This window comes from Rutilus rutilus (genome assembly GCF_951802725.1).
Source record: "Rutilus rutilus genome assembly, chromosome: 21".
In the NCBI taxonomy this organism is placed as follows: domain Eukaryota; kingdom Metazoa; phylum Chordata; class Actinopteri; order Cypriniformes; family Leuciscidae; genus Rutilus; species Rutilus rutilus.
Genome location: NC_140226.1, coordinates 32,557,987 through 32,584,301, shown reverse-complemented (window position 1 = coordinate 32,584,301; position 26,315 = coordinate 32,557,987). Strand labels below are relative to the sequence as shown.

At 36.2% G+C, this 26,315-nt stretch overlaps 2 protein-coding genes across 2 annotated transcripts; both read left to right on the top strand.

Moving 5' to 3' along the window:
* Positions 1-228: 228 nt before the first annotated feature.
* On the top strand, positions 229-8,566 carry tmx4 (thioredoxin-related transmembrane protein 4). The gene is made up of 8 exons (XM_084394365.1): positions 229-446; positions 924-1,039; positions 2,662-2,707; positions 2,861-2,989; positions 3,073-3,118; positions 4,721-4,822; positions 5,272-5,335; positions 6,813-8,566. The coding sequence occupies exons 1-8, from the start codon at positions 238-240 to the stop codon at positions 7,028-7,030; spliced, it is 930 nt and encodes a 309-aa protein (XP_084250491.1). The 5' UTR covers positions 229-237; the 3' UTR covers positions 7,031-8,566.
* A 4,416-nt stretch (positions 8,567-12,982) lies between these two features.
* Positions 12,983-25,851, top strand: hao1 (hydroxyacid oxidase (glycolate oxidase) 1). Its single transcript, XM_084394364.1, has 8 exons — positions 12,983-13,272; positions 16,998-17,149; positions 18,351-18,606; positions 20,514-20,689; positions 22,945-23,036; positions 24,411-24,569; positions 24,651-24,720; positions 25,347-25,851. Exons 1-8 carry the CDS (start codon positions 13,136-13,138, stop codon positions 25,412-25,414), a joined length of 1,110 nt encoding a protein of 369 aa, XP_084250490.1. The 5' UTR covers positions 12,983-13,135; the 3' UTR covers positions 25,415-25,851.
* Positions 25,852-26,315: the final 464 nt, after the last annotated feature.

Here is a 26,315-nt window from a genome sequence, read left to right as displayed (position 1 = left end):
TTGTAATAATACATGTAATTAATTATGTGATAATAATAATAATATAGTAGTGATAATAATAATAATAATATAGTAAATGTATTTAATTGAATTATTATTTAACAATAATATAAAGATGAATGTGTATATAATAGTATAGTGTGTGTAGGCTCGTGTGTGTGTGTGCAGAAGCGCGTATAATCCTGCACATCTGTCGAGCTGTGCTTCTTCTGCTGTATTTCCTGCTTCTGCTGGATCATGTGCTCCTGCAGCGGCAATATGGCGGGACTGGCACGCGCTGAACTGCAGGAATATGAATATGGCAGAAGTTCATGTTTCATGTCTATCTCTGCTGTATTTCTGCTGCTCGTGTGTCGTGTAAACGCGCAGACCGAGGATACTCATGTGCTGACAGTGGCCGATGCGAACTGGACGCTCATTCTGCAGGGCGAGTGGATGATCAAATTGTGAGTATGTATGTGTGTGTGTGTGTGATCTCGGCAGGATTCTAGTGTGAATCATTGAGATGCGGTGATCAGATCATCCGCGCGCGATTCTATGACGCTTTGATCTGCCGCGCTGCAACAGTGTATCAGTTTATACTGTTACAGTGTGTCGAAATAATAACAATAACAATGTTTGTAATGCAGTGAAGTACGTGCTGAGCTGCAACCGGAAGTGTGTATAAACTCTGCTGCAATACTATACATGTAAATAAGCGCAAATCGTCATGTTATGCATTAAGTATCTACAAATATTAATATGCACAAATATTGTGGATGTTATTGTGTTTATACCGGCCTACAGTGAACATGATCACATCATCAGGGTTACGCCCACATTTACATCCAGAATGCAGGAAGTGAAATTATAGCCTGTGTTATTTATGCATGCATGCATGCATGCAAATGACTCACTGCTCTGTTTCATGTGTTTTATTACAGTTATGCACCGTGGTGCCCGGCGTGCCAACATTTACAAGCAGACTGGGACAATCTAGGAAGACAAAGTGAAAGTCTAGGCATATCAGTGGGCAGGGTGGACGTTACTCAACAACCAGGTCTGACTGACTAGCCATCTTTCTATCTTAGGGGCAGTGTGAAAAAAGAGTATGGATAATTTTATGGCATGCAAACAAAATATTTATTTTGCTACTTTATATGAAGTAACCATATGGTAATGCATATCAATTGGCTAATCCAGTGAATTAAATTATTTGATACACTATTTTAAGGTGATGTAGTTACATTGTAATTACTTATATTAATGACCTACATGTACTTACTATAGAGTTACGGTTAGGATTTGGTTTAGAGTTAGTTACTTGTAATTATGCATCATTTACTGTTATTACTATATTAAGTACATGTAGTACTGTTTAACTACACCTTAAAATAAAGTGTTACCGATTTTTGTGTGTGTGTGTGGGGGGGGGGTCGATGAATACAAGTCGTCTGATATCAATGCAAAAACATCTTCACATTAATGCAACAGTTGAGTTAAAACAAAAGCTAACACTATCAAACAGAATGAGCCGCATTCAGAGCTGTTGAATTGACAGTAATTCTGCGCGTGAATGCCTCGTGAATGCCTCGAGTGTGAATGCCTGGTTTGCTCATGGTTTGATCATCTGCAGTGTGTCTGGCGTTTCAGAGGGAAGGAACACTGCTGGATTGTTTGCACACACACACTGCTCTTTAGTCTTTACTGACTCGCTTTAAGAGCTGTCATGTGGCTCAAATTAACTCTAATACAGTTGTGCTTTAAACATGACTGATATCACTAAACTGAATTCCTACTGCAGTTATTATCAGCCATGTTTGTTGTGTACCATCATTGAGTGACATCATAAGCAGACGAAAGCCTTTAATATTAAAGAGGCCCTAGTATGCCCTTTTTCAAAGTGTTGATTCTGTTTTTGGACTCACAACACATTATTCTCCATTGTTGCGGCTCCTCTCTTCCCAGTCTGTCAGTAATGCTCTGTTTAGTTCCTGTCTCTATGAAGCCCCTCCTTCTGAAAAGCACACTGTGCTCTGATTGGTCGGCTGGATCAGTGTGTTGTGATTGGTCGAACGCTTCAAGTGTTTTTGGGAATTGTCCCGCCCCTTACCATAACCGCCAGTTTAACACACTACTAACTAACTCAACCAGGCCCCGCCCCTTTATTCTGCGTATGAATTATTTAAATGAGGAATATTGTGACGTGTTCGTTCCCGGAAGAAACTCAAGACTACAATGGAGGCGTTTCAGGAGTTCAGAAACACTGACACTGATATAGAGAAGAACTGGAGCTTTTTCATGATCAAACAGCAACATTACACACTAAAGAAAGAGGAACATGGGAAATAGCATGATAGGTCCTCTTTATATCCAAACCGGTTTAGACGATTCCCTTTTGAACACAATTGCAATTTAAAGACAAGCAAAGATTGCATTTAAGCCAGTAATGATGCAAATGTTGTCTTGTTCCTCCACCTTCAGCGGGTCTGGATGGTGTTTCTCAGAGAAAACGCCTTTTACTGTGTCTCGCTGTCAGAGAGCTGTCAGGCTTTCCTCATATTTCAGCTCCGCTATAGACCGTACACCGCCTTCCCATGCCGAAGGGAATTTTACGCCCAGTATAGGATGTGCTTGCATTCCTGCATCAATGCATCCGTCCTCTCTTCTTTTGTTCTGCAGGTCTGAGTGGGAGGTTTCTGGTTACAACACTGCCGACTATTTTTCAGTAAGTCCTCAGATGGCTGAATTTATATTCCCTCTGGTGTTATGTTACAAAACTCGCTTTCACGACTCGTTTAAAATGGACCATTTTTAAAAAATGAAAACAGTGCAAATGTATTTCACTGTAGTATAACAGAAAAACCCATCTCACCCACAGCGCTAAAGATGGGGATTTCCGCAAATATGTTTCATCGCGGACTATTGAGGATATCCAAGCTTATGTTGTGGACAGAAAGTGGGCGACGGTTGAGCCGGTGCCAGGATGGAAGTCACCATCCTCTCTTCTGTAAATAAAACCTTTCCTGTCTGCAAAAGAGCTGATGTGTTTGCATGATGAAATTCTGGAAATAACATTTTCTTCTTTTACAGAATGTCAGGAATGGCTAATCTGTTTCGTCTCTCCGTGTGGATCCGAGTAAGAAACATTTCTGCCATCAATTTATCATTCTAATCCCTTATGGCTTCATTTTCCCCATGGAACACAAAATAATATATTTTAAAGATCCAAAAAGGACGATAAACACCATAAAAATATCAAAGTAGTCCATATAACTATATTGATGCATCATTTTCCCAGTCTGCAGCAATACACTTGAGACATAGAGCACTACTTTTATTATTCATATTCAGGGTTTGAAATTAACTTTTTCACTCACCGGCCAATTTGGCTACAACATTTTAAAATTCCTGGCCATTCAGAACTTCTACTAGCCAATAAGAAATTAACCAGATTAACTACCTCACAGCTTAGTATATTTATATATATATCTATAAAGTTTTGGATTTCATACATTAATTAGCTTCCTCTTTCATCCTCATCACCCAAAAATATGTTTTAAGTGGACAGATCAATACAGTACAAAGAACATAAAAAATTATTAGGATGTTGTAAAATAACTGTCTTTTCTGTTGAGCAAACGCTTTTTAATCTTCGCTATTGCTTCAATGCAAATGAACAAGCGTGCCGTTATTTGTTGTGTAGTGACGTGTGTGTTCAAGTAAGCCAGATATGAGCAGATTCTGCGCAATACGCTGTATTTAATATATCATGATGAATCACGAGTGGAGTATTTGCTCTAAATCTGCACAGATTTGGCTTACACAAACTTCTCCAGCAAAGTGAGTGAACATAATAAGTAACACATAACAAATTGTCCAGTGATTTTACAGCGTTACCCGATACAGTTGATTTTTACCCGCATTTGGTGGCTGTTCATTTCAAACCCTGATTACATTAATAATTATTACTAGTGAATAATTGAACAGTTGACATGGTTTTCTATTTATTTAATGTCTTACATCAAGATACATTTATTTGAGAAGCAAAATGACATAAGACTGAAGAAGTCTTGTTTTCTGAAAAACATATCACCATAATTACTTGAGCTTATGCATAAAACAAGAAGAAAACAATCTGCCAAAGGGGTCAGAAAAATACATTTTAATTCAAAGGGAAAGCGAGATGACTCCACTGGCAGATCTTGTTTCTGGGTTTAAGCTAAGTTTCATTTCATTTTGATACATTTTTTAGAAAACAAGATTTATTATCTTCTTGAGTGAATGTTTCTTAATTTAAGAATGTTTAGATATTTGTACTGGAAAAAAAAAGACATTGAGTAAGACTTTTTTTTTTGCAGCGTAACATGATCTAACAATGAAAAATACTTCTAAAGCATTTATAAATCTCAGTTAATGTTAATTTCAACATTTACTAATACATGTTCTATCTGCTAATATAATTTAATGGACCTGAGCTGTCATGAACTAACAATGAACAGTTGTATTTTTATACTAATGTTAACAAAGATTAATAAATACTGTAACACATGTATTGCATGTTGTTAATGTAACTCAATGCATGTTCAATAATGCAATCTTATTGTAAAGTGTTACTGATACTTTTATGTCCTTTTTGGTGCTTTACGCTTTCATTCACTGAACGGAGCTTTATTTTATGAAAAAAAAAACTATATTTTACGCATATTGAATATATCCCTTTTTTGTCCATTTAACACAGCAAATCCACACGTACCTGACAAATGCTCTCGGCATTCCTTCTTGGGGTTCTTATGTGATATTTGCCATCATCACACTATTTATGGGACTGATACTCGGCCTGGTAAGTCTAAAAACATCATTTTCACAGTTTAGATGGGCTAATGTATTATTCATGTTTAAAGCATAAATTGATATACTTGACTCTATGCATGAAAGTATCTCATGCATAAATCTTCCCGCAAACGGACCATCCGTGGTACAGATCTAAAAAGACCGTTTACCAAAGGGACCCAACAAAGTGCACTTGACTTCATCTAATGCGAGCGCTCTATGAAGCAGATCGCACATACAGACACATGATGATTTGCTGCAGAAGGAATTATATAATGCATGTTGAAATAAAGATGTTCCTACATTATACAACTGAGTTGCGTAATACTGGTCGATTCTGCGGCTCTTTTGAGGATACTGTGGGTGGTTCTCGCATGTAGTGGATCAAACTTTTGAAAGTGAACTTCCACTGGTGGGTTTGAAATAATGACTCCATCTAATGGTAAATATCTCGATTAGATGCTGGTTCTGATCGCTGACTGCATTTGGCCATCCAGACCAAAGCGCAGAGAAGACAAAACAGGTGAGATTAGAAACACGTTTATTACTTATTGACTGTAAATGTTTTTACAGATGCTGCAATTTCTATATTGCATGAATATCACACTGCTGATTGAAACTTTTATCATTATATATTGCATGCTATTTTTGGTATCACATTACATAAGGTCCCATTAGTTAACAATAGTTTCGCAGTGATTTTAGCACATTATTGAATATGTCATAGTTAATGTATTTGATCTTGGCGGATTAGATCTGCTATGCTTCTGTTGATTATTGCAGCTGCTCCAGAGTAAGGATGGACATGCTTCTGCTAATAGATACACACACACACACACACACACACGCATAGACATAGACATACATGAATCCTGTAGCAGATCGAGGCAGGTGGAGCTGGGGAGGTGGAGGGGTTCAGAGGAACTCTGATAGTTGCTGCAGGACTAGATTACAGCAAACAATGAACAGACTATTCAAATGTTGAGCAAGTAATCTCATTGGCTGCAGGATCAGCAGAGGCCAATCAGCTTGTGCCATGCGCTAATGATGTGATTGCTGGCAGACTGTATGTAAAGGACGTATCATCCTGCGCCCTCTAGAGTTTCATGACTGAACGCATTAATTGACATGATAATTGGCGTTATTCATACAACTGTTCATGGTTAGATCATGTTAGCCCAGCTTTAGTAATAAATATGAAAAGATACAGCTTTTGATTTTAATAAAGTATTAGTATATGTTGCACTTAACAATTGCCTTAGAACTGTCATGTAAGCTCATGTTAACCAATGTATTTAACTAATGTTAACAAATGAATCCCTTATGTAAAGTGATACTATTTTTATTTTATTTTAAATATTCACTGATTTTGATGTTCTTTGTGTATATTTGTACTGGAAAATAACACTTTCTTAAATGAAGATACATTAATTAAAAAATTTAAATACATAAGATATTAATTCTTGTTTTCTGGAAGAACAAAAAGATAAAAAAAATAAGTAAGTTTAAGCTTAAAGAAAGAAACAATATCTGACAATGTGGTTAGAAAATTACATAATTCAAAGGGAAAATAAGTTTTTATGATAAGATTTTTTCTTGTTTTAAGAAAAAAGTCACTTAATTTGTATACTTTTTTCGAAAACAAGATTAATATTTTAATATTTTGCTTCTCAAGTAAATGTATCTTTATTTAATAATGTTTAGATATTTATACTGGGAAAAAAATACCATTTTATTTGTTTATTTTTTGCAGTATACGCTACAGTTTGTACTTAAGTCAAATATATATATGTACACTGAGTGATCGATTCACTGAAATTGACACTTTGAACTGATGAACAGATGGAAATATTGTTGCTATATTTTGAAATCACTGTAAATATATTGTGCATATTCAACGCCCAGCTCTACTTGTAAGTGCAACTTACTAAACTTGGTCAATAAAGTCGAGAGCCGATTCCCTATTACAATGAATCATTTCAATCTTTGTACCTCTGCAGTTGTGATTGTGAAAGAGGAAGTGTCAGAGGAAGAGGTGGAGGAGAAACACACGTCTGACCTGGACAACGAGAGTGAGAGAGTGTCTGGAGACGACTCGACTGAAGAAGAAGGAGTGATGACAGACGGAGCGGGCAGTGGCAGTGAGCAGATGCCGTCAGCAGAGAGTTCAGTGAGGAAACGCAAACCACAGGGACCGGACACTGCCGAGGGAACCTAATGTGCTCATCTCAACCGGGTGCGGTTACCGCCAAAAACAAGAGGAAGCAGCCATATCTGCAGATATGCAAAGCAACGCCAGCTATCGGCTGATCTCTGCGCCATGCAGAACACGGTTTGCCCATTTGACGCTTTCCTCGCATTTGACCTGCTTCTCGCTCCAGTTTAATTCATTTCAGTTTTTAAGACTAGTTGCTTAAAGTTAATGCTAAAAGTTGCCAAACATTGACAGACTTTCTATTTTCTACAAACACCAAAAATATGAGTCATTTTAATGCTGAAGATATGATTAAAACATGTTTACGATGTGTTTGGACAAATCTCACAAAATCTGTCAAGAAATATCTGTCTCATATTTTACCTCAAAATCAGAAGAAAAAAATGCAGCATATTAAGTATTATTATAAAAATTTTTTACATTGTGATATTTTTTATCATGATTAAGCACAAAATATCTATTCATCATGGTAGTATTTGTTGAACTGCCTATATACTGATTTTAATAAATTGTATAACTGTAATTTCTATATTTCTATATCTTTGCTGCAATATAATGTTTTAAACTGTAAAGCATTAAAAAAAATACTGTATAACAGTAATAAAAATAGAGGATTACAGAACTGTACTGATGCATTACAATAATGACTATATTAATATTAATATATTGGGAGAAATGTGCTTAACTGCATGACAATTTCACAATGCAAAACATTTTAATGATCCTATAAATATCTTTTTTTATTATTATTATTTAAAAATGTTAGTTAATTTAATTTAATTTTGAGTGAAATATGAAGGACATGTTCTTAGCAGGTTTAATGATTCATCCATTACACTGCTGTTTTACCACAATTTCTTAATTATTCTATATTTGCTGTAATAATGAACACTTCCATGTTTATTCATGTTTCACATTCCTGTGCCGAAACTGAATTCCTGCATTTACAATCCTGACTGTTTTTTAGAAGGAACGGTTCTCAAAGTATGATAAATATGAAGAGAATTTTTTGCACTATTGCATTCATCCACACATAATTCATAGTGTTTAACAGCACTGTCCGTAATCATCGTTACATAAACACGGCAGATTATCAGAAGGATGTTTTTGTGCACCAGGTCTCAGGATAAGTATTTCTCAATGGTATGATGACGTTGTTTTGTACAGTGTAGATTTATAATGTATTCCCTGTAATTGCAAATGAAATTCATAATTTGCACAGTAAAACATTGACAATGGCTTTGGTATTAAAATTGGTGCAGTCTTTGACTGGCGGCTCGACAGTCAATTGCCTTTCATTTTTTATACTATTGACAGACTGTTTAAATCCGTGTAGTGTAGCAAATAAATATTGGTGATTTTTGTCAGTTTTGTAACTGGAAACCAGCACAGAAACACACCAGTACATCTGTAAAATTCTTTGTATGCTGAATATCTGGTCAATTTCATTGTATTGTGTGACAGATTGTTTTATTCTTAATATTGTGTAATTTGGTCATAACTGATGGTTGTATGTGTTCATTAAACAGTTTGACTTGATACTAAGTGTTTTGGACTTTTAGTTTGCCATGTGAGCATTAAAACAAATAATAGCATTAATCCCAGTGCAATGTCTAAATCCCCTTAGACTTCCATTGTAATTGCATTACTGACTTAAACCTGACATCTATTTTGAAAGCATCACCAAAAGATTTTAACATTATGGGCCAGATTAACTAACAGTTTATAGCACAAACCCTCTTTTGGCGTTAAAAAACTACAGTCAGGATTTACTAAAGACACAGAGAAAATTAGGTCTGAAAAGGCATGGACAGTTGAATTTGCGTCTGACGTGATTGCATACGCATTCATTGGAGTTTCTTTGTAGATGAAAAATGTGTGGGCAGAGAGTAGCCTACTTAAATGAATAATGCAACGTGATTTACTAAGGTTTGCGGTAGTCAATGGCTGCGTTTAACTCCACTTTTTAGACACACTCGCGAACTTCCCGAAGCACTTCTCCTTGTGGGAATACCCGACTCCGGGGATTCATCAAGATTTGCCGCAAACTTCGTCAAGTGGATGAGGGAAGTTTATTTGGACAGACCCTCCGATTTTGACCGAGGTAACGTTAGTGGCAAAACCACATGGAGGCGACGATCTTGGCGGCACTCTCAAGAAAATCGCTACAGCTACAGTACATAATCAAATTCACAAATATTAGGCCTACACCATTTAAACATTATTCAAATACATAGGCTACTGAGTAACTAAAACAATCTTTGTTAAATAATACACTTGTTTGTTCACAGTTGTAACGTGCTTGTTTCCATTTGTTTAATTTCAAGATCTGAGGTGATCATTGTTACTTTTACAGCTACAAAGCTGGAGCACTAAGGAGCACTAAATGTTATTCAAAGTCACATTTCACGCTTTTAACATTAAATAAAGCACAACAGTAGCCTACCTGAGATTATCATCGCCACACTTTGTGTTTGTTGTTCCAGAGCGAAGTCGCAGAAAAATAGAAACCGTTTCTAAAATAGAATCGTCGCGGCTGGTTAGGACAAACACTCTGATTAACATGGAAAAGAACCTTTTATCGCACGTCGCGTGATACGAAAAAATCGTAACGGTAGCAGGAAGGAGACAAGAGGCCGTTTTTTAATGGATGTCAATGGAGGAGAGGCTTCACTACACGAATAAAACACTTTTGTGAGGAAATAGCAATCATTTAATGAATAGACAGCCCATCGGCTTTAACATATGTTTGCTCTTAAACATTTACACCAAAAAAATACTGTTTTATAAGAGAAGTCACGGACAATTTCACGGCAGGTAGGATTCGGTTCACAGCACTTCTCATTCATTTATGGTATCCCAAAACTGTCACACAACTCTGCATGAAAGACTCTACACATGCAAGACGATGTTGGACGTGGGAATATCCCAAATAAAATATCCCACTTCAGACCTCAGTGAGTAGCCTATGTCACATAATCATTCACATGTTGACCACATGATGTCGCCAGGACACAACGACAGCATGTCGTGATTTTGTGTCAATTATGGCAAAAACTGAATAAAAACAAAAAAAATTGCTTTGAAAACAGCTGACGAAAAACGAAGTTATTATTAAATAAACTTAATATCTAATGTTAAAGTTTGTTTTTACGTTTATGCTCATTGGAAGCAGGACATACATATCTTGGAAGTGACTTCGTGTCTCTCACCAGAGGTTGGGGTTGATCAGTGTACCCAGAGTTCAGAGGTCAATGTCCGAATTTAAAGGCCCACAAAAGTGCCTTGAAACGCGCAGCATTGTTCAATTAATTTCTGAAACAGGAGGACAGGGCGGGACATATCGAACAGCTCCTCCATTTTATAAAATAGTCTATATTGTTTCATTTATATCACAGCTCTGCCAGAGCCGTTGAGCTCCTTAAAGCTGCAGTTTCCTCCTAATCTCTAAACTTCTCCTCCTAATCTCCTCCATATCGCTTGAAAATACAGCATTCAAATGGGTCCGAATTCGATCATATCCGCTCTGTGCTGTAATGTACATTTTATAAAGGTCAATTCTGTCATCGTTTTGGAGCACACTAGCTTATAGATAACAGTAAGACTATTATATTCATCCTAAAAGCCCAAAAAAAACTTCGATTTTGATTTCATGGGGATTTTAAGTGGCGTTCCAGACATTACCTCCAAGAACGAGGTAGCGAGGGAAGGGCATAAAAAGTGGACCAAAACGCAACCATAGTAGTGGCATTTGCACCATTATTTATTGCCACAAAAAACAAAACAAAACTTTTGCATCTGACACGACATTGAATTTGCGCATTGTCAAACAGTAGCAGACCTTTCACAGACCCGCTAATTTGCCCTGTTAAGTAAATCTGGCCCATATATGTTTAAAATATACAAGAAAAACAATGATTACACGGAAAAACAAGTCAACCTACATCTATAAAAAGAGCTCAAGGGTTGCCTGGTACATGGGTCAGTTACTGAAGCTAATGTTAAACATCATAACTACATCAATCATAATTCAGCTGCAAAAAAGCATATTTACTTTGACAGGCATTCAAAAGCAGACATGTGTTTTGAATAATTAAACACTATTTTTCAAGCAAAAAACAAACAAAAATACAAAATGCAAGTATTTCACATATTATTTCTCAAAAAAGATCAAATGGACATTATTCTCCTCCAGCAATTTCCTCCACAAGCAAAGATAGCAGATTTAATTTCACATACAGTACAACATCCAACTGAAGGAATGCAAACAGTGTAGAAATTAAACAGTATTTAACTGCATTAACAGCAGAAACGTGGGTCTGATATGCAGTTAGTGTTACGAAGACAGTCTTTTATTCAACCCAGGTCTACCAATCAAACACACCTGATTCATTTTATGTTGTGATAGTGATGAAAACATAATCAGAAAAATAAGAAGCTCAAATATGTGACCCTGGATCATAAAACCAGTCACAAGCCTCACGGGTATATTTGTGGCAATAGCCAACAATACATTGTACGGGTCAAAATTATTGATTTTTCTTTTATGCCAAAAATCATTGGGATATTAAGTAAAGATCCAGGAAGATATTTTGTACATTTCCTACCGTAAATATATAAAACATTTATTTGTGTGAATGAATGCAGCACAATCGTGAATATAAATGAACAACTTTAAAGGAGATTTTCTCAGTGTTTAGATTTTTTTGCACCGTCAGATTCCAGATTTTCAATTATTGTATCTCGACCAATTATTGTCCTATCCTAACAAACCATACACCGATGGAAAGTGTATTTATTAAGCTTTCAGATGATGTATAAATCTCAATTGCAAAAAATGTACCCATGTGACTGGTTTTGTGGACCAGGGGTCCAGGGTTGTCACGTTTTCATCACATTCCCATACTTGAAAATTCCATGGAAGTTAATTATGAAGCAGTCAGTTTAATGAACACAGTAAACAACTGAGCATCTGATAGTTGGTGGACTGATCCTTTGATTCCATCAGTGATGGATGTCTGTGGAGTGATGTGAAGTTGAGTTGTGAAGCTCCGAGAAGCTGTTATGTAAAGCTGCAGAGGAGGCTCATCTGAACATCCTACACACACACACACACACTGAATCCGAACATACTGCCATCATTTAAACTTACGTCACGGAGAATCTCACCTAACCTGTCAGGAATTTGCAAAAAAAAAAAAAAAAAAAAAAAAGTTTTAAGATGAAGCTGAATAGAAAGAATAAAGCCTATTAAGACATTATATAACATTATTTGATGACACTTAAGACACACACACACACACACACACACACACACACACACACACACACACACAAAAAACATGTACTGTTAGAACTTATATATTAATTATTACATTTAAAGTAAGATTTGAATTAGTTTTTTGCTGATTTAAACACAAAAGCACATTTTAGCAACTGTAAAACATCATGAACACTGCAAACAATTATTTTCCTCCTGCTTTCCAGTACAAATATATTAAATCAAGAAGCATAATGACTTAAGATATTAAGTATAGTTTTCTGGAAACTGTACCAACATTTAAGTTAGTTTATGATTAAAACAAGAACAAATCAACTTAATTCAAAGGGAAACCAACATTATTTTTCTGACCCATTGGCAGATATTTCTTCTTGTTTTAAGCAAAAACTCACTTATTTTTTATACTTTTGTCAAAAAATAAGATTTATAATCTGAAGTAATTTTGCTTCTCAAGTAATGTTTTGATAGTTGTACTGGAAAACAAGACAAAAATGCTAAGATATTTTTTTTGTGCTTAACTGTCATAAAAAATAGAAGAAAAAACCCCTCAAACACACAATCCTTTTTCTGTCATATGCAATTGTTAATTTCATGCATATGAGTAATTGTAATGTTTTTGTTTTTTTTGACTAGAGCGTATTGATTTTTACTCAGTTTTGTGTTGGTTAATCACCTATTTGTGAGCAGAAGCCGCTATAGCTGTGTGTGACGGGGCAAAGGGACCGATGCTGGATAAACATTAGCAGAAAGTTCCCTTCAGAAGGTTAATTATTCATCAGTGGTGAAATACAGCGGGTTGAAGAGGTTTGAGTCTCATCAGTGGAATCATGTCAGACACGCTGGTGTGTGTTAGTGATTATGAGCTTCAAGCTCAAAGACTTTTGCCAAAGTCAGTATTCGATTATTATTTCTCAGGAGCCGACGAGCAGGAGACTCTGCGTGATAATGTAGCAGCGTTCGCCAGGTACGAGATCACTGTCATATAAGTGTCATTCGATTTTACAAGCGATGATTACAGATATAATAACATGTCCAGGTCATACGCTATAAAACTTTTTTTTTTTTCTAATTTGTAAGTAAAGCAATGAATATTGAAGCATGTTTTACAAGAAAATACTACTTCAGTTTGTACTACATGTGTTATTTGCTATTCCTTTGTAATTATTTGTAAAAATTTAACAATTTTTGAGTGAAAGTAAGGGTGTAATTATAGGACAAGAATGTACTAAAAAAGAAAATGTTTTTCCCTTTGTGTTTTTGAAAAGTTTCGTGCACAACAACATTATCAAAACGATCCCGTTTACACAGATCCACGAAACGCTGTATTATTCATGCCAGGCCAGTAGTTGGCGATGTCACTCTGTAAAGACACCTCAGACGATGCAAAAATCGTCATTTAGCTCATCTGAGGCTTTTTTTGTCCAGAGGCGAGAGACTACAGCCAGTAGTAGGAGCTCGTTCCGCATGTCTTCAACCCGCCCATAGGGGGATCTCACGATAAAACGCTGTCTTTTCAGTTTCGAGTCGACTAGTAGCCTAGTTGTATCATTTCTTCCGATACTGCCCTCTGTAACCGGTAGGCGTGGCTTGGGCGTGGCCTCGTAGGGCAGCGAAGCAAGTGCATTCTGGGAGTTGTTGTCTTTCATCCACATGAGCCAAAAATACATTTTCTGGCTTTTCTCAGTCTAGAAGGCCCCAACTTCTAAAATAATTTCACATTTCTACTACATAAATGACCCAATTTAAATACACATTCATTTTTCCAGCGGTGAAATATCCCTTTAATACACATGGCCAAAATTCGCCCCCAATACTCTCATTCACTATTCCCTACGTTAATCCAGTAATACAGTTCACTTGAAGGAGTGAATGAAAACGAGTGAGTGAATTCGGACAGCCGTTGAGCGTACATCGGCTGTACACTCATTATTACAGTGCATTGTGGGATTGAATAAGTGCACTCGATAATGTCCACTATGGTTTCGGACAAAATGGCTATTTATAGGGTATAGGGGGCGATTTCGGATTCGGACACCGTTTTCACAAATTCATGTTATTGTTGTTTACACAGTGACAATAAAGGTATAATTATCAAAAACTTGCACTTTGAAACTTGTTTTTAAACGTTTTTATTTTTAGGCTCCCAAAACACTAAATTAACGGCAAAAAGGCATAAAAAATTTTTTTAGTTGAAATGGTGACATGTAAACGGCCCCTCAATCTAACACCAAAGTCTATTTTAACTCAAATAAAGCCTATTTCTAAAAGCATTAACATGATTTTCAGTTGACTAAGCACAATTTTTTTCTAATTTATTGCTGTTTTACTTTGTATTTAAAGGAATGGTTCGGAGTAAAATCAACCTAGGGTCCTTTGCACCATGACCTCGAGCCAAACCAAGTGGTAATACCACTTTGCAACAATTATTAGTTAACACTAAGTTGTCAACACTTCAGAAAAAATAATAATTCGTCGTTACACTACATCCTTATGCATCGCTATCAACTTTTGAAAATCATTTTTGGGTCAACTATCCCTTTAAGAACAGATCAAGAATTTAAATGTCAGATCAACACAATGTTTCACAAAATAATGTTTAAAGATCAACTTCCATGAATCCTATTGAAGAGAATTATGTCACTGTTCAATCACAAATAATGCATCTTATACTCTGTACTAACAAGCTGTTTATGTAACTAAAAATGTATATAAGGCCTGGCTGCACAAAATAAACCCTTAGTTATAAATATAAACTGTTTACCACTAAGGGTTTTCTGAACTTATGGTTTTGTGCAACCAGATGCTGGTCTTGCAACCCAAGGGTTGAAGGTTCAAAGCCCTCGAGCAAAACACTAAACGGCCGTTTCTCCCGGTGAAATGCAAACATATTCCAAGCTGATCGAGACAATAAAGTGTCTGCTAAATCAAAAACAAATGCATAATCAAAAGACCCAATTATTATCTGATACAAAGACATCTAATAAGTGATACTGGGGCTAGTTGTCACAGTCAACAGTCAATGTCTCTCAGGGTGGATTTTAAAAAGTCAATCTCTGTACAGACACAAACCTTGACATCTGGACTGCAACAGACTGACCGTTTCTTTAAAATATTATTTACCTTAAAATTAGATCAAATTAGATAAAAAGTCAAAATTATGACAAACAAATACACTATCACGACATCGGTCTCATCAAAAAGTCTTAATTATGAGGTAAAGTCAAAATGATGGCAAACTAATTCATAATTATATAAAGGTTAAATTGAGAAAAAATTGACAAAAAGTTTTAAAATGATAAAAATATTCAAAACAAAATTACATTTTTAATGTTATCGTTATGACACAACCTCATAATTATGACTTAGCATGCAAAACTCTGGCTGTTCATCAAGTAAACAGTCAGTCTGTTATAGTTCGAGTCAGTCCATCAAAATGTTGACAAGTATTACACTTGTTCTTAAATGTTTTGGCCTAATTTTAGAGCAGTGTGGGCCAGGTATAATTGTGTGCGTTTATCTTGGCCTAAAGCGCGCGTGTGGGTGAGCAGACCTCAACGACTTACAGCACTGTCCAGATGAATAATGACACTTTATATTAGTCATATATATATACATATTTATAAAATGTGCAAACAAGACGTCCTTCAGGGTTACAGACACGCGTTGTGAAAGTTAAGCGAGCTGTGGTCAGACGACCCCATGAGTCATGAAATCAACACAAACATTAAAAGTCAAGGGTGAATTCATACGGCAATACGGTGCACTGGTAATACAGGACGAAATAAGCAAACATATGATCTATTTAAAAGCAGAGTTCCCACAAGCTGGTTGTAGTTGTGTTTCAGAATTGTTTTATTGAATACATTTAGCTGAAAATCACCTGGAATATATTTTAAATTCATGTTGTGGATTTGGGTTAGTTTTGACCTAGAAGAGATAGATAAACAAACAAACAAACAATAAATAAACAGTATGGGAACCAAACTTTCCAAATGATATAATATTGATGACTTTCAAAATACACATCATTTAATCAAAATTAAATAAAACAAGTTTTGAAAAGAGTTTTTAAGAGATATAACCATTTCACTTTAGATTGAATTTCATTTATCAACAGTGTGATGTGACAACATGCCCCACGGCAGGGGTAAATGTGTTAAAATAACCGTTTAAATAACAATTAATCTTTTTCTGAGCAATAACAGAAATGTTCAATAGCCTTTTTTTAGTCAAGGATAGTGTCTATAAGATATTACTGGAGTAAAAAGTCATTTTTCTCTTCATCATATAGTATAATATGAACCTCAATAATATGGAATATACTATACTACACACCACTATATACCCATATACTATAATCATCAACTTTTTAATCTCATAGTTTTGAATGAATATCATAATTTCACATCTCAGAATTCACTTTTGCTCATTATTCTAACTTTTTATTTCATACACTAAAAAAATGCTGGGTTGTATCAACACATGTTTGGGTCAAATATGGACTAACCCAACCGTTGGTTTAAACTTTTAAACCCAACGGTTGGGTTTGTCCATATTTGACCTAAACATGGAATGAAAAAACCCAGAATTCTTTTGTGTAATTATGGCATTTTGTGAAAATGAACCATCTACAATCATCTACATTTGTTATTTGTGAAGTATGAACTGTCTCTCTCTCTCTCTCTCTAGGTGGCGTCTTTACCCTCGTGTGCTCAGAGACGTGTCCTCAGTGGACATGTCCACCACAGTCCTGGGTCAGAGGGTCAGTATGCCCATCTGTGTGGCAGCTACAGCCATGCAGAGAATGGCACATCCCGACGGAGAGACGGCCACTGCCAGAGGTCAGACACCAGCAACTACATTTATTTGACATCACATGCAATTCCTATAAGCAACCACATGGTGGCGTCATCAGTCCTTCCTACATACTGCATTATCCCCTGCTCCCAATCACACTCTATTATCCCTTACAGTAATGAACAACATATTATGAGCTAATATACTGTGGTTTTGTGTGGCCATAGTATGGAAGCCCATTTCTGCCACACAAAAAAAATCATAATTTATGAGATAAAATATTGAAATTATGATAGACTATTATGACAGTTATAACTATAACAAAGTCAAAATTACAACACTAATTCATAATTATGAGACAAATTTCAAAATGATGGCATAAAAAGTCATAATTATGAGATAAAAAGTGAAAATTATTAAACTGATCATTTTGAGATGTAAAGTTAAAATTATGACTATTATGAGAAAAAGTCAATGTTATGACATTTATATTTATGAGGTATAAAGCTAAAATTAAGACATGTTAAATAATTATGAGGAAAAAAGCTAAAATTATGACATCATAATTGTGAGATAAAAAGTCAAAATGTATGTCTTAATATGACATAATTATAACAGTCAAAATTATGACACAGTCAATTGAGATAAATAGTCAAAATTATGTTATATGCGAAAAAAAAGTGAACAATCACGACAGTCATGATTATGACATAAAAGTCCAAATTACATACTAAGCCAATTATGAGATAAGTCAAATTAAGACAGTCATAATCATAGCAGTCAAAATTATGACACTAATTCATTATTATGAGACAATTGACATACAAGTCAGTTATGAGATAAAAAGTCAAAATTATATCATATGAGATCAAATGTTTAAAAAAAGAAAATTTTAACAGTCAAAATGACATTCTAGTCAATTATGAGATAAAATGACAAGATACTTTTTATCTCGTGATTTAAACCTTATACGTCATAATTGTGCATGTATTTTTTCCTTCTGTGGCAGACATGGGCTTCCACACTTATTGTCACCGTCAGGCGTCAGTATCAGTGAATACAAACTAGCCCAGTTTTACTGCAGTAATAATTCTCCTGACTGTAGTGCTCAGACTGAAACTTGTTAGCATGGCACTTTGTGATGGATCTAAATGATCTCTGAGTAGATCCTACATGATGGATCACTCCTTCCTGATGGTTTGAACCCAAGCCCAATCATGGTGTCCTGTTCTGACCTGTCCTCAGCCTGCCTGTCCTCGGACACGGGGATGATGTTGAGCTCCTGGTCCACCTCCACCATAGAGGAGGTCGCGGAGGCCTCACCTGGAGCCGTGCGCTGGATGCAGCTGTACATTTATAAAGACCGAGCGCTGACTCAGTCTCTGGTCAGGAGGGCAGAGGACGCTGGGTATAAGGGGATCTTTGTCACAGTGGACACACCTTATCTTGGCAGGCGACGTGATGACGTGCGCAACCGATTTAAGCTGCCCTCTCATTTGAGGTAAACGCAGAGACAACCACACGTGACGCGCGTGTGTGCCAGCTGCATGCTTTACAGACATCTCTGGCTGTGTGTGTTTGAGTGTGTGTGTGTGTGTGTGTGTGTCTGTGTGTGTAAACTCACCAACACTGTGAATTCTTCATCAGTAATAATGTGACTGCATCTCTTTAACAATCAACACCTGCTGATTAACTGTCACTCTCTCTGCTGCTCTGGAGATTTCAGACCTTATGTGTATCTATAACAAGGAATAAGTGATTTTTGCAATTTTAACAGCATCATATGACTGGACATATTATCATTGCATATTTGCTTACTCTGATCTTTTTTCTCTGATCATATCAACCACTTGGCAACAGCTTAGCAATCATACAGTTTAACAAGCTCACAGCCACTCAGAACACATAGAAACCACATAGTAACACCCTGGAAACCACTTGGCAACAGCTTATCAATCACATAACAAGCTCACGGCCACTCAGAACACCTAGAAACCACAGAGCAAAACCCTGGAAACCACTTGGCAACAGCTTAGCAATCACATAACCAGCTCATGGCCAATCAGAACACCTAGAAACCACATAGCAACACCCTGGAAACCACTTGGCAACAGCTTAGCAATCACATAACCAGCTCACGGCCAATCAGAACACCTAGAAACCACATAGCAACACCCTGGAAACCACTTGGCAACAGCTTAGCAATCACATAACAAGCTCAAGGCCACTCAGAACACATAGAAACCACATAGCAACACCCTGGAAACCACTTGGCAACAGCTTAGCAATCAAACAGTATAACAAACTCACAGCCACTCAGAACACCTAGAAACCACCTAGAAACACCCTGGAAACCACTTGGCAACAGCTTAGCAATCACATAACAAGCTCACAGCCACTCAGAGCACCTAGAAACCACATAGGAACACCCTGGAAACCACTTGGCAACAGCATAGCAATCACATTAGAAGCTCACAGCCACTCAGAACACCTAGAAACCACATAGCAACACCCTGGAAACCACTTGGCAACAGCATAGCAATCACATTAGAAGCTCACTGCCACTCAGAACACCTAGAAACCACATAGCAACACCCTGGAAATCACCCACAACACAACACTCAATTTTGCATGACATCACACCCCATTTTTATAGCATCAAATATCTAACTTAAACCAGACTTATTGGAAAACCGATAAGAACCAACATGCTGGATTTTTCTTCAGGGGCATGATAAAGAAAACTCACAAGACTGATCACATCAACTCTTTTTTTTACAATTCTTCTGAGGTTTCTCTATAAACAAAGCCTCAGTTTTCTCTCACTCATGGACATATTATTTTACTGATTTGTTGTCCCTTGAAAACCGACGCGCTCACTGAAGAGCTTTATGCATTTATGGAAACAGAAATCTCTCTCTTGAACACGGGAAGCGTTTACTGCCGCCGTACAGTCGATCACGCCGCTCATGGGGATTAATACTCACCGCTTCAGCTCCGTCAACACTCGCTACATTATACTTTTTATGTGGGGAAACATTCAGATATCAGCAGTTCTACAGATATATGCCAACAGCGGCCCGCTATAAAAATGCCCTCATGAAAGTAAAGCCTTCCTGCTCCGGATCCCACGAGAAGAATTATAGCAATTAGAAATCCAAAAAAGCATCACGGCCCCACCGTATATTTCAGCACAACTGCCTCCGTTTCCATCAGCAGTGACACAACATGAACTTCATCTCAACCCTCCCAGAGACCCCACAAATCAAAGCGCACCAGCGGCAACAAGGTGCCATTGAGCGCGAGCGCCCGTGTTTGGATAAAACCCCAGCTCAGTTTTCATACACTGACCAAAAACAACACTCGCAGGACTAATTCCATTTTGCACTCTCATTTTTTTTCCCACAGGATGGCCAATTTCGAATCCCCTGATTTAGCGTTCTCCTCAAAAGAGGGTTATGGGGAGGACAGCGGCCTGGCGGTGTACGTGACTCAGGCCATCGATGCCACGGTGAAATGGGACGACATCGCCTGGCTGAAGAGATTGACCTCCCTGCCGGTGGTGGTCAAGGGCGTTTTGACAGGTGAGGGATCCTCTTGTGTTTCGGGTCGTATACTGTGGTTGTGTGTCCGAAAGCTGTCCGGTAGGTCAGTGACTTCACAGGAAGAAAACTGGATTCAGACAGGCTTCCAATGCGCTATAACATCTGATTCTGAAACCAATTAAAGTGAGCTTTAGAGACAACCAAACAAAGATGTAGTGGCAATGTTTATTTTTAAATAAAATAAAATAAAATAAAACAAATAAAATAATAATAATAATAATAATGTAATATAAAAAATTAAAATTAAATAAAACAACAAATATACTGTAAAAAATAAACAGAAAATAAAGGAAATAATAAATATTAAATTATATTCAAACAAATATAAAATAAAAAATAAAGTAAAAAACTCAAATAAAAGTATTATAAAATACAAAAAATAACAACAGATATACTGTAAAAAATTAAGTAAACAAATAAATAAAATAACAAATATTAAGTTAACAAATATATACTAAAAAAGCTAAATAAAACAAATAAAAATTATATATTAAAGTAAAAATAAAAAACAAAAATACAGTAAAAATTTTTTATGACAAATGTTAAATTAAACTAAATTAATATTAATAAAAATAAAGTAATGAAGAAAAAATAAATAAAAATAAGTTGAATTAAGAGATGTTTATGAATACATTTAATTGACACCTACCGCCAAACTGCACACATCAGGATTGTGGGATAATTTAAGGGCAATGAAGAGCACATTGTGCCTGCAAACAGCAACCAGATGAATGCATGTTATGCAAACATTATATATTTAAAATGTGAAAACTTAGTTGTTGACCTCAAAACTTACAGACATGAACTAAAAGCTACAAAAGCTACATAAATGTTATTCAAGAAAGCATCTTCTTTTAAAAAACAACTTGAGTTGGTTATATGGTTCTTTTGAAATTAAAAGCATTCTTGATGTTGCATTATAAGTTTTTATGATCAATTTATAAACGCCATAGTTGTTTTCTAAAACACTACAGAATAAAAGTTCTGACTTTCTGGTTCTAATTAGAACCTTTACCTTTAAGAGTGTGGAATGTTCATCGTCACTGATATAGAACGAGCTATTTGCATAATATAATCAAAACGAAGCGGACGTTGACCCCCGTCTGTCAGCGAGGGGCCGCTAATTAAAGATAATGTGTCATTTATCTCGCGGGAGGAAGAGGCAGCCAGACCGTGAGCGGGGAGGTTATCTCGCAAACGTCTGCAAGCTTTACTGCTGTTATTGTGTCTTCAGATAAACTTTTATCTTCTCTCTGGCTCTGGAAATGGCACATTCTGTAAAAAAAAAAAAAAAAAGTATTTTAATTTCAGCACAGACCGAAAGATATAAATGTATTCCCTGACAAACTCGGGGAGGGGAGTAATTGGGGAACGCCATTAGTTATTTTAGCTCATGTGTGGAACATAATTTCCCTTGAAAAAGTGCATCCTTTCCTCTTGGCTTCGGCTTAAAGGAAAACGCTAGTTAATCTTTTTTTTGGGGGGACTTTTCCGAACAGAACAGACTTAAATTACAGTACACTACATGCAAAGCTAAATTTTCACCTTTTTTGAAGATAAAAAATTTCACTTTTCCAGTGAAAAAACTGGCGTCTGACTATTCTGCTTTTCTCCATGATCCTCTTTCTTTAGTGCGTAATGTTGCTGTTTGAGCATGAAAAAGCTCCAGTTCTTCTCTATATCAGTGTCAGTGTTTCTGAACTCCTGAAACGCCTCCATTGTAGTCTTGAGTTTCTTCCGGGAACGAACACGTCACAATATTCCTCATTTAAATAATTAATACGCAGGTTAAAGGGGCGGGGCCTGGTTGAGTTAGTTAGTAGTGTGTTAAACTGGCGGTTATGGTAAGGGGCGGGACATTTCCCAAACACACTCGAAGCGCTCGACCAATCACAACACACTGATCCAGCCGACCAATCAGAGCGCAGTGTGCTTTTCAGAAGGAGGGGCTTCATAGAGACAGGAACTAAACAGAGCGTTACTGACAGACTGGGAAGAGAGGAGCCGCAACAATGGAGAATGAGGAAAATAATCAACATTCAAGCAGGAAAACCTGTTCTAGTAGAGACAAAAACTCCTCTTTAAATGCAGATAAAGGCAGCACTGCACACCATAGCCATTCAAAAGACTTTGGCTTCAAATTGCAGCTCCCTTGCAGAATGAGCAAACGCAAAACTGCTTTAGAAGAACCACAGTAATTAATGTTCTGCTCATTGTGAATCTCGCCGTTTCAGCTGAAGATGCCAGAGAAGCTCTGAAGTATGGGGTGGATGGAATACTTGTGTCAAACCACGGAGCAAGACAACTCGATGGCGTCCCAGCCACCGTAAGTGTCTATTGAAGAAATGAGACCTCCAACCCACAAGTCCTCTTTGCAAACTATCCTCTGTGGCCTTCAAATTGCATCTTTGATAGTGTGAAATACAGTCACGGGTTTACCAAAGTGGTGCCAAACTAAGGTTTTATGAGCGCAGAACTCAAATGAGCGTGAAGAGATTTCTGAATATAGACGCAGATGTGGTGTATCTGCTCCTGGTCTTCTAACACTTATGTTTTATGTTATGATCTATAATTAGTGCTGAGTCGATCTACTGAGGCTCTATCCTTCTAGAAGTTTCTGACACCGTACCAGTACCACCGTACCAGAAGCACCAGATGTGACTTTTTGATACTTTAATGCACTACTATATTTGGAATAATTATGATTTTGTAAGAAGTCTCTTCTGCTCACCAAGGCTGCATTTATTTGATAAAAAATACAGTAAAAACTGTAATATTGTGTAATATTATTATTATCCAAATGAGCTGTTCTCTATGTGAATATAATGTATTCCTGTGATCAAAGCTGCATTTTCAGCATCATTACTCCAGTCTTCAGTGTCACATGATCCTTCACAAATCACTCTAATATGATGATTTGATGCTCAATTATTATTAATGGTTCTTATTTTTATCAATGCTGGAAACAGTTTTACTGCTTAAAATATTTGCGGAAATCATGATTTTTTTTTCAGGACTCTTTGATGAAAAGAAAGTTCAAAGAACAGCATTTATTTGAAATGTAATTATTTTGCATCATTATAAATATATATTTTTCATTATTTATTCAATTTCTTTCTTTCTCTCTTTCTTTCACTTTCTCTCTTTCTTTCTGTTTCTTTCTTTCATTTTCTCTTTCTTTGTTTCCTTTCTTTCTCTCTTTCTATTTCTTTCATTCTTTCTCTTTCTTTCACTTTCTCTTTCTTTCTGTTTCCTTCTTTCTCTTTCTTTCTATCTTTCTTTCTTTTTCTTTTTCTCTTTCTCACTTTCTTTCTTTCTTTCTCTCTCTCTCTCTCTTTCTTTCTTTCTGTTTCTCTTTTTCTTTCTTTCTCTCTTTCTCTCTTTCTTTCTTTCTTTCTTTCTTTCTTTCTTTCTTTCTTTCTTTCTTTCTTTCTTTCTTTCTTTCTTTCTTTCTTTCCCTAAACTTTTTAATGGTAGTGTAATGTTTCTTGAGCATCAAATCCTCATATTAGAGTGATTTGTGAAGGATCATGTGACACTGAAGACTGGAGTAATGATGCTGAAAACTCAGCTTTGATCACAGGAATAAATTAGGAATAAAACAGGAATAAAAAAATCATGATTATTGCAAACTTCTGACCGGTAGTGTACACCTGAGAATGAATAACATACAGTAATGTGCTGGTGTGTGCCAGTGCAGATCGACGCTCTGCCTGAGGTAGTGGAGGCTGTTGAAGGAAAGGTGGACGTCTTCATGGATGGAGGGGTTCGTAAGGGCACAGATGTGCTGAAGGCTCTGGCGCTGGGAGCAAAGGCTGTTTTTGTAGGAAGACCCATCCTGTGGGCGCTTGCCTGTGAGGTAAAACACTGTAAATATGCAATTACTGGACAAGCACGTTATTCCTAATGTCTAACAGGACATCAATCTTTCTGTTTGCAGGGTGACAAAGGAGTTACTAATGTTCTAGAGTTACTGCGAGAGGAACTTCACCTTGCATTGGCACTTACAGGTATGTTGGTTTGAGCATTAGTTTGTGCATGGGTGAACAAAACAAAACACAACACAACACAATAAATTAAAATAAAATAAAATAAAACATGATAAAATAAATGAATAAAACAAAATAATAATAAACAATAAAATAAAACAAACACAATAAAATAATAAAATAAAAAAACAAAATATAATAACACTATAAAATACATTACAATAAAATAAAATAAAACAATAAAATAAAATAAATTAATAAAATAAACAATAAAATAAAACACAATAAATTAATAAAATAAACACAATAACAAACACAATAAAATTAAAATAAAACAAACACAGTCAAATAAAAATACAATACAATAAAACAACAAATAAAAAATAAAACAAACAATACAATAATACAATAAGATACAATAAAATAAAATAACACAAAATAATACAATTCATTATTTGAATTAAATTAAAATAAGATAGAAAAATTACAATAAAGTAGAAACAGTACTGACCTACATAAAATAATATATCAAAATATTTAAAATGCTATATATATATATATATATAAAAGTTTCATAGATTCAGATGAATCAGTGTGATTGTATTTGGCATGTGATATTGTTTTTACAGTGTGTTGTCTTCTGGCAGGGTGTCGCTCACTGAAGGAAGTCAATAGATCCATTCTGAGAAGATCTGAGTTCATTTCGAGGATCTAATGAGCAGAACTGCAGAAGCATGCTGGGGGATTTCATGTGTGCCAGTGACTGGACCGACTTGTGCAGTTCAAATGAGCCCAGAGGATTCGGGCACGACAGATTTAGCATCATGAATAAAACATTTGTGTAAGTCATTTGTGTAAAGTTTTGAATAAATGCATCAAAAGCATGTGGTTTGTACAACCCTACCGTGCATGACAGCAGTAATCCTTCCTGTTTACTCCAGGCATGCAATGTTTAGAAACCCAAACCAGTTTTGTAACTCTTCCAATCTGCACAGGGACTATTTTCCTCACTGTCCGGACACTGGGAACAGAACGAAGAGGATATTTAAAGGAATATTTCACCTAAAAAAACAGGGTTTTTCTAGTTAAAACTAAAACCATAATAAACAAACATTTTTGCTCTTGAAATAAAAATTCAGCTAGTTGCCAAGGAAATATTTTTCATTTTCATTTAGTTTAAATGAAAATTCTTACATATATAGACTATGTAACTAATGCAAGTGATTTCATGATTTATGTGAATGCTTTTTCTTGCATGCACAGGAATTCAGAGCTCATATCACCACACCGTACTTGTCATTTACATTCCTCTATTTCATTACAGTAATGGTCAATTTGCTGTAAACAGGTTCCCTGCTTTCTCATGAATATGCATATACTCCCTCCACGGGGCCCGAAAGGCAAATAGGTTTGTGAGAGGTTCAGAAAGGTCACACACAAGGCATGGGATTTCTTTACTGGCTCTTTCCATGGCTGAACCACAGGACCTGAATGAAGCCATTATATGCATTGACTCTCCACAGGAAAACAAACTTTGTCAGGGCTCTGTTCATTAGCACCTAACACTTTGTTTGAAACGCCTACTTCTGCAGGGGCCAGAACGGGGAAGTGAACTC

What these genes read in the sequence shown, in the direction of transcription:
- hao1 (XM_084394364.1), top strand. Translation starts at nt 13,136, where the DNA reads ATGTCAGACACGCTGGTGTGTGTTAGTGATTATGAGCTTCAAGCTCAA. An exon ending in AGAGACGGCCACTGCCAGAG is followed by an intron (nt 17,150 to 18,350) that starts GTCAGACACCAG and finishes ACCTGTCCTCAG; the next exon opens with CCTGCCTGTCCTCGGACACG. An exon ending in GGTCAAGGGCGTTTTGACAG is followed by an intron (nt 20,690 to 22,944) that starts GTGAGGGATCCT and finishes TCGCCGTTTCAG; the next exon opens with CTGAAGATGCCAGAGAAGCT.
- tmx4 (XM_084394365.1), top strand. Translation starts at nt 238, where the DNA reads ATGTGCTCCTGCAGCGGCAATATGGCGGGACTGGCACGCGCTGAACTG. An exon ending in GGCGAGTGGATGATCAAATT is followed by an intron (nt 447 to 923) that starts GTGAGTATGTAT and finishes GTTTTATTACAG; the next exon opens with TTATGCACCGTGGTGCCCGG. An exon ending in GCGCAGAGAAGACAAAACAG is followed by an intron (nt 5,336 to 6,812) that starts GTGAGATTAGAA and finishes GTACCTCTGCAG; the next exon opens with TTGTGATTGTGAAAGAGGAA.